General features: G+C 41.5%; 2 protein-coding genes across 2 annotated transcripts in view; both read left to right on the forward strand.

Moving 5' to 3' along the window:
• The first annotated feature begins 2,268 nt into the window (after positions 1–2,268).
• Positions 2,269–4,821, forward strand: rom1a (retinal outer segment membrane protein 1a). The gene is made up of 3 exons (XM_027017750.2): positions 2,269–2,403; positions 3,582–4,012; positions 4,500–4,821. The coding sequence occupies exons 1-3, from the start codon at positions 2,269–2,271 to the stop codon at positions 4,786–4,788; spliced, it is 855 nt and encodes a 284-aa protein (XP_026873551.2). The 3' UTR covers positions 4,789–4,821.
• A 3,435-nt stretch (positions 4,822–8,256) lies between these two features.
• Positions 8,257–9,111, forward strand: part of rps6ka4 (ribosomal protein S6 kinase, polypeptide 4) — a 16,470-nt gene continuing 15,615 nt past the window's right edge. Inside the window, exon 1 of the mRNA XM_035527261.1 lies at positions 8,257–9,111. This exon is cut by the window's right edge and continues 233 nt beyond it. The gene's annotated coding sequence lies outside the window, so the exon portion shown is untranslated.

Raw genomic sequence — 9,111 nt, forward strand, 5'->3', positions numbered from 1 at the left:
TAATGTCTTTTAGCATGTAAATCCCAAGTGGAACTCAAAACAAGGTGCTCAAGCTGTGAACATTCATTTCAGTCACTGCAATAAAAGCAGAGCAGAAATCAGCACAGAATCATTTTGTGAATTCAGCTGAAAGTCCATTCAGTTAGTGGTCAGGCTAGTTCTTATGTTATTTATAGTATATGGAACATTTGAAATATCACCTTGTTTTCATTTACATTTTAAGCATGTGTTTTATGTCACTCATTTTTAAGCAAAAGACCAGATCTAAAGCCGGTAAAAAGAACTTAGTCAGTAATATACCTTGTTACATCTAAAGGAAGCACAGTAAATAAAACTGCATTTTCTTTTCCAGAACACATATGCGATTTGTCACTGTATCTACCAAGCGAGAAATAATACAATATGAAGTGTCCCTCATCGGGGCATAGGCTGTGATTCTCCAAGCTGCTTGGTGTGACATCACAAGCATTCAATGCCAACATTCTGCCCAATAATATAAACTCTCCCGCTCTGTGGTGATAATTTAAATTTACTGCAGAGATCTCCACCATTGCACATCGTCCACTCTGCCCCAGATTAAAGCAGCCTGTAAGAGAAGTGGTCATTAGCATAAAAAATCAGTGGCCAGATAATGTTGTTCTTAACTGTGGAGGAATTAAAAGTGTAGAACAAATTCTGAATTATGGTGGGTGGTTTGTACTCTTTATATATGTGTATGTAAGAGCATAAGGAACAGTGTTACTCTGAGAAAAAAAGGGTAAACCATTTATTGGGCAAATGAAGTGATGATAAATCTTTGCAATGATAAAATGATAAGAAGTTTAAAACTGTGGAAAACTGCACATGATTCTAAGATGCATCATCTGTAACATGTGGGAAGATGTATAATTCCTACCATTCCAGGCATCCCCTGGACATAATGCACTAATCTTTATTCATAATTTCACTAAAGATGGCAACACCATATTGATTTCAGAAGAGCACATAGTCGTTATTCATTGCTTGCATTAGGCAGTGGTTGCACTTAAGATTTTCAAAATAAAAACAAAAATGTTCTTCACAAATAAGTGATGGTATTAGTATGTGACAGATGGAAGAATTTGGTCTGTGATCTAATTGGGCTCTCCTTCTGTTGCATTCCAAATATTCATAGATATTGACTGGGAGGCTTTGCTTGCTTCTACCTATTGAAGTCAAAGGCAAACTTCAGGGGCAGGCAAAAATCAGTGCAGCGATGTGAGTCAGGCCTAACATGCCTAAAGCCCCTAACAGGCACAGGACTGTAAGACACAGCTGTAAGACACATCTGATTTAACCAAGAATATCCAAACATTCACGTTCCTCTACATTCTGTATTTATTTTCCACTCAGTCTTTCCCAGAAAGACTTCTATGTAGTCTTTGCCATGCTCGTGCTTACAGGAAGTTATCATTATATTATATCCCTTTTGGTATGCTCTAACACTAAAAATATCAGTTGGAAATGTTAATGATTGCCCTGTGATCCATTCTAATCCATGTAAATTAAGACTGAGCATGCCTGTGTCCAGCAGTCAAACATTCTGCGGTCTGTAGTCCTGAAGAGTCTGCATTAGCTCAAAGTTTCATAAGACTGTTGCCACAGCGTGGCAACATGGCTGCATCTGTTCATGTCCAGCTGCAATCTCAATCTTTGCTGAGCAGACAGTTCCCTGGATTCCCACGGAATAGCACCATGGTAATAGGATAGGTAAAGGATTACAGGTAAGACACCCCAGCCCTTTGGCTTTGGCCAAACCCAGTTTCAACCAAGCATGGACACAGAGATGTACATGTGCTATTCTGTCCATTGAGTGGATATCTGGACATCTCAACTGATTTTAGCATTTCGACTGGGGAGATCCCTGCACCAAAAACTCCAGACAGCCCACTATATACGGAGTTAGTAACCACCTGAACTGTGTGGCCAAAACTGATTTGACCCACACTTAAAGAGACACAAGTGGATTCAACCTTGGACTTTGAATTACAAGATTATTTTAATAATTTTAGCTCTCTTTTTGAAGCATTGTCCTTATCAAACTATCACATTTTAAACATCTTGAGAACCATTCATACTCAACTTTGGCATTCCAAGTGATACTCGATAGTCAGTGTCTACAGTCATTTCGAACCTCCGTCGTTTCCGATTGCCCTTTTACCTCGGTCTTCTTTTTCAGACCTGAAGAGCATCCTTGCATTTTTCTCTGAAGGGTGTCATTCCTCCGCTGTCATCATGGTTTGGGCTAAGATGAAGTTCCCATTTGAAAAAAGGGTAAAGCTGGCTCAGGGGTTGTGGCTCCTCTCCTGGCTGGCTATTGTAGGTGGAGCACTCAACTTCTGTTTCGGGTGCTTCCTGAAGACAGAAATACGACGGAGAACAGAGGTATATAAACACATCCTTCTGTACCACACTTCAAATGTACTCTTTATTTGTACTGATACCTTTCGAAACTTGAAACATATTTTCTTAGTAAGGTTTAGTAGTAGGCATCATTTGATCTTAGGCCAGAATATGATGTAATCTTAAAACCTACAGAGAACATACTAGTGGAACTACATAGACCGTGATCATGTACACTGAAACTGGGTTTATGGACATAAAGAGAAAACACCCCCATTTACAATTATGTTAATAGTTAGGATCCATTCATTGCTACTGTTATTGAGCATTGATATTCTTTAGAAGGATGAAAAAGGCAGCTGCTAATTTGTAGTGCGTGTATGCATGAAACAGTACAAAGCACTACAGCAGACATTCTGATTGAAATGTCTGCAGAGGATTAACCTATACGAATATAAATATTACTTAAGCTGGTTACAATAGGCTTAGGAAACTGTCGACTTCAATGAGCTGTCCAATGCATGGTGACTAGTTCAGGTCACACTACAGAATCATCCAGTGTACCAAACCTGGAAAACTTGTCCCATTAGAGATTGTTTTGCTCACTTATATGAATTATAAAGGTGATACTGCTTTTAAAACGACTTTGATGTCTGTTTGCATTGAACTTTGAAAACTCATTTCATAATTTAATGACAGCTGTGTTTCTGCCTATTTGTACACAAAACATGAAGAACTGTTGTAGTTCACTGTTATACTACAACACTAATTCAAAAGTATAAAAATGTGTCAGCCACTGAAATAATTGGATCTGAATCAGGGCTAGCGTGATACGCTCAAAGGCCTAAGTCCTGTGGCAAAAGAAAGCAATGCAGTCAGAAATGCCCTCAAGGACCTTAAATTCTTGATTTTCTGCAACCAGATGCTTGTAAAAGGCTGTACCAGCTAAGCACTTTAGCATATAATAAAGCTATGCAAATAAATGACTAAAATCTTAAGAGATGTAGGCTGAATAGGGCTCACAGGCCCTCATTAGTACCAGCAAAAAAGAGTCAGTTTATTCATTGCAACACTGTACATACTGTACAAATAGAATCCACTCTGTAATGCCATATACGGGAAATATGAACAACAGATGATCAGAAATGAACCCCCCCCCCCCCCATAACCTGGGAACTGAGTCATAACAAAAGTTCAGTAACTCCAATTCTGTCCTCTAGGTGATGGACAACAGCAATATTCACATTGTCCCGAACACCCTGATAGTATCGGGGCTGGCTGCCATTGGCATCAACTACTTTGCGGGGCAGATCTGCCAGGATGCCCTGGATGTGGGGCGCTTCCCTCGCTGGAAGACCTTCCTGAAGCCCTACTGCTGCTGCGCCATCATCTTCACCAGCCTCACGCTGATCGGCGTCATCCTCAGCTTCACCATGAGGAGCAGCCTGGAGGGCTCCCTGCAGGTCGGCCTGAGGAATGCCCTGCGTTTCTACAAGGACACGGACACGCCGGGCCGCTGCTTCCAGAAACAGACCATCGACCACCTGCAGATGGAGTTCCGTTGCTGTGGCAACAACGACTACAGGGACTGGTTTGAGGTGCAGTGGATCAGCAACCGCTACCTGGACTTCAGCTCCAAGGAGGTTAAGGAGTGAGTTTTGGGAGAGGTGGAGGCAGAGGAAAGGGGCTGATGGGAGTGGGGGTTACATGGGGAAAGAAGGGTCCAAAAAATAAAACACCAAAAAATACATCTGTGATTTGTGGCTGGTGTCACTGGGTAGTCAGAGGCCAAGCTCAGCAATGCACTAAAAATAAGTCTAAATGGGTTATCTGATATAGGCAAATCTGTTCTGATATTGATTGAAACATCAAGCATTATGAATCTGGGTGAAACCGATGACCATTTTTTTGCTCTGATAACTTGAAGGCATCAAAGCGGTACATATCATCCATCACATTATGTCTAGGTTTAAACTGCTGGGTAAAAAACCCCAAACACGTGTCCTTTATTCTCACCTCACCTCTCAACAAATGTGTGGGTTCAGCAAAACAACCTACAGAAGTTTCATTCTCCATTCTCACGCTGTCCTGTCCCTGCTTGAATATCTTTTCTCCATCCATATCCTCCGCTCACGCAGCCGCATCAAAAGCAATGTGGACGGGCGTTACCTGCTGGACGGGGTCCCCTTCAGCTGCTGCAACCCCAGCTCCGCCAGGCCTTGTATTCAGTACAAGCTCACCAACAACTCCGCTCACTACAACTATGAGCACCAGACTGAGGAGCTCAACATCTTTGTCCGCGGCTGCAGGGAGGCTTTGCTCAGCTACTATACAGCCCTAATGAACAGCATCGGGGCCGGAGTGCTGCTCCTCTTCCTGCTTCAGGTACCACACTGTAGTCACCACTGGAGGATTATGCTCACTTGATCGATTGGTGATGGTGTAGGCTCTGTCTTAGAAGAAGCAGATCCCAGATGCATCCCAGACGCAGTGAACTACAGGAATCCAAAGAAATAATGGAAGTATGAAAAAATAGAATGAGCTTTTTTTGAGTACCTGAACACTCTCATATGTTTACAGTTTCTTTATTCATTTTTGCGTACCATCAGTTTTGCAGGGCTTAAATCTGTTAATTATTTCCTACATGGAGATAAAAATACTCATTTATGTGCATTTATATGCAGAGGTGAATGATCTGATTCATATGATCTCCACGCCTTTCTACTTTCCATATCTCCTTCCATCACCTATGTCTGTAATGTTTTATACCTTTATCCTCAATCCCATACAACATCCAATCTCTCATTCCTCTGTCTTCTCACAGAGTGTAGTGCTGGCAAGCCTGAGGTATCTTCAGACCTCCATGGAGGCTGTGATTGGGCAGGAGAACACAGAGATTGAGACAGAGGGTTATCTTCTGGAGAAGAATGTGTCGGAGACCATCGTGGAGTACCTGAACCCGGTGATGAAACTACTTCTGCTAAACCAAGTGCAGGATGGCCTGGTCAAGGCTGAGGCTGGAGCTGCAGGGTCGTCAGGGGTGGCCCCGGCAACGACCCCTGCAGGGTCGTCAGGCGCAGCACCAGCACCGACCCCTGCCACCTAAAAACAACCTAAGCAACCTGAATAGATGATAAAAACAACGTGGAACAAGATTGCTCTTAAATGTTGTTGGATCTTATCCATGCTTTGGCACTTTTATAAGTCTACTGTCATATTTAAAATTGTACTGTACAGTTTACTTAAACACTTTATTCTCTCCACTTTATTCTGTAGAACTATGTCAATTCTACTAAGAGCACCTGTAATTGTCTGTGAGACAGTGTGCACTCCAGTGATTAAGAATAGCCCAACGTATCCATGACACTGTCCTGTGTTTAAGAAAAAATGGAAAAAGTCCCCTGAGAAGATTAGTTTTCTAGAACCCTGTCATTATGTTTTGCCAGGATCAAGAAATCAGTAAGGATGTCAATAAATTATCGGCAGCTGCCACAGGTTAAAGATCATTTCAAAATTTCTTCCTGCTGTGTTTTTCTAATCTGTGATAATGAGAAACAAACTGCATGATCACTTATCTGATTGCCCGCTTATTGGCTTGTGTTCATGTTATGCAATGTGAAAAGCTAATGACTTTATAGTGAATGCCTATTCCTCATTTACACTATTGTTTATCAACAAACAGTAGGTGTATATACATTGTACATAATGCAAGATAACAACCTTGGGAATATAAGGCGCTGGTGTAGTCAGATTCTCTCCATGCCCTGCAAAGCAACAAATATCTTACAGAACTCAAGAACTACAGAGCGGTACGACAGTCTGATTAAATAAAAGTTAAAGTTCTTAACTGTTTTGTTGTGTAGTGCAGTTTTATGTGAATAGTTGAAATATCTTCCACTTGCTTGTGTCTCTTTGACTTTTGCCTTGAATACTAAATCATGCACTCACAACCACCCACCTGCCAGCATGCACACACACACACACACACACACACAGACACACACACACACACACACAAACACAAACTATCTTGTAGGCATACAATTTCACTTATTCTTTACCATGTACACAAGAACATTTATGCAGACAGAGGTAGCACCCACATTTTATACACACACACACACACACACACACACACACACACACACACACACACACACACATACACTGCTGAATGTCAGTGGGTGAAAGGAATAGGATTATGAAGATTGGTGAATCAGTAATCATTTACCTGCCAGTAATATAGGCCTGTATATATGAGCCCTCTCTGTTGACACCTTTCAAACTGACCCTAATCCAAGCTCTTAATATGTAAACTGCTGCCCAAGCACCTCCACTCCCAGATTCTCCCTCTCACTGCATCAGATTAGGCCCCACAGGTAAGTAACATGTGAGGAAAGTCAAGTTGTAGCATGAAATTTAAAATATTTTAGTGTCACAGTCAGAGCTATGTAGTAGGCATAAAGCATATTTCATAAATTGTAAATCTGATACAAAATCAGGGGTGAATACTAATATCTTTGTGACATTATTCAACATAAACACATGTCAAAAGTGGGCCATAACACTGGACCTTGCATGTGAGATGAATGTGTGTGAGTTGAGAAGGGGAAAACCTCTATGTATTTCTGAAGACACGCAAGTGTCCACACAGCAAGTAAAAAGGATTTCTTACATATTAATGCATTTTTTCAGAACTGATTTGTATTCATTCTGCCCCAGTGAACTAAACTGCCCTGAATGTCTTAGACTCAGTAACCGCTAACAGGAAAGCCAGCATGAACAGACCACCAAACATCATTATTCATCAGGTTAATGATGTAGCCTAAATAATGAATTATACAGACTAGCTAGAGTGAGTCATTATATACTGACAGCAAGGCCGAGGGATGTGGGGGCGCAGAGGGTGTTGCAGTGCCCCCTAGCGGATAGTAGAGGACCCGCACGTACATAGCTATAAATAAAAAAATACCCAACAGCAGCCCCCGCTTGAAACGTTCCCATGGCTGACAAGGGATGTTGCTTTTACGGGGAGCTCTACCTTAATTAATATTATATGCATGTCAAAAATATTTGTATACTTTTATTGTGTTCTGTGAGTTAGTACAATGAGTTAGCCTTTCAGCATTATTTCTGGCATTGTTGTATTTTTAACCAATTTTTTTAGAAGTGAAAATGTTATCAGCGAAGTCCAATACCTTTCTATTTTAATTAAATTCAATTCTAATTTATCTATATAGTCATTTAAACAACGCAATTTGTCTCAAAGAGTTTTACAGATATACAAATCTTTTGGATGTGTAGAGAAGCCTTACAAATGCTCATTCTGTCCTGAGTGTCAGCTTTCATAGCTGGAAATCTTTTGGAACAACGCTGCAGATAACTTGCAGGGTTGCCAGTGTTGGCTTCAGGGCTTGTGGCGTGTGGCGTGTTTTAGGTTCATTGAAATGTTTTGGTCAGGGATAGTGGGGTATTTGTCAGTTTTAAGGAAGATGGCATTAACAACATTTAAAATGTATATTTATATTAATATCTTTGCATTTTGTTTCTGAAGACAGAACTATTGTAACATATCCTAGGCCTACTTCGTGCAGCCCTGAGAATTCGATTGCCAAATGCAATCGCTATATTTCACTTCCTTTAATTTCAGATAAGTCTCTTCTAGATACCTCTGCCGTGACAACTATCTGCCTATCACTGCCTTGTACATGTCTGAGTAGGCGACAACCAAGCTGCTCTTGAGGAACATGGCAGAAGTTGTCATTTCCAAACCGCGCGTATTATAGAAACTGCACCAGATGGATCGAGGAGTGGCAGGCAGCGCGTCTGGCAGCGTAACCAGTTCTTGGCGCTAAGTTTTTATTGCACGAACTTCCTTCCCCCGCAACCTTCCTACCACAGCTGTATTTCGAAATGAATGCAAGAGACACATTTCGGCTTCCGTAGTTGAAGTAATCCATAGTCTTTACTATACTTTTTTTCCAGTCTTATATCGTTTATTTTACTTTATTTCCATAACAGGCACGTATTTTTGTGTGTCTCAGGCAAAACTACATCCGGAAGCAACGGGAAAAGATAGCATTATAGGGATACGCTACTTGGGCTTTGTTCCTTAGCCATTACACTGAGTTTTAATTGACTGTCAAGGTTGATAGCTAGCAAGCTTGCTACCGTGTTAGCTCGTTAGCAAGGCTACGATATCTTTCTTTAACGTCTATCATACAGGCCTAGCAAACGACTCGCTAAATAAGCAGTTTATTCAGCGCGGACGTGTTTTATCAACCGGCACTAAATCAGCTAGCATGTAAACAGTCCTCCGCAGCTCGCTGGCAGATGTTCTCCGGGGCAGTCACCGCCGCCGCCGCTACATTTGTAACCAGTTGAATATCATTAGCTGATAGCCTGCTACAGTTGTGTCGAAGTCGGAAATACGGAAATAGCATCCACGTACGGCCGACATTGGAACCAAATAACTGGAGTTGTTAGCGGCAGCCTCAGCATTTGCTCAAGGGCTACGGTCGATGCATTTTTAAGTGAGATTTACGGTATACACTGGCATTCACAAGTGATCGTGTCAGACGATTCATATATAACTCTTGCACCGAAAAAAATATCAGGGCGAGTTGATGAAGATCACAGTCCACATCGGCATGTCAGAGGGATTTGTGAGCTGAAGGATTGTCACAAATACAAAGCAAAAGCAAAGCGAGCACATCTGCCATTCATGCGTGACTCACAGCTATGATGTAT

This window comes from Electrophorus electricus, chromosome 6 (genome assembly GCF_013358815.1).
Source record: "Electrophorus electricus isolate fEleEle1 chromosome 6, fEleEle1.pri, whole genome shotgun sequence".
Lineage (NCBI taxonomy): Eukaryota > Metazoa > Chordata > Actinopteri > Gymnotiformes > Gymnotidae > Electrophorus > Electrophorus electricus.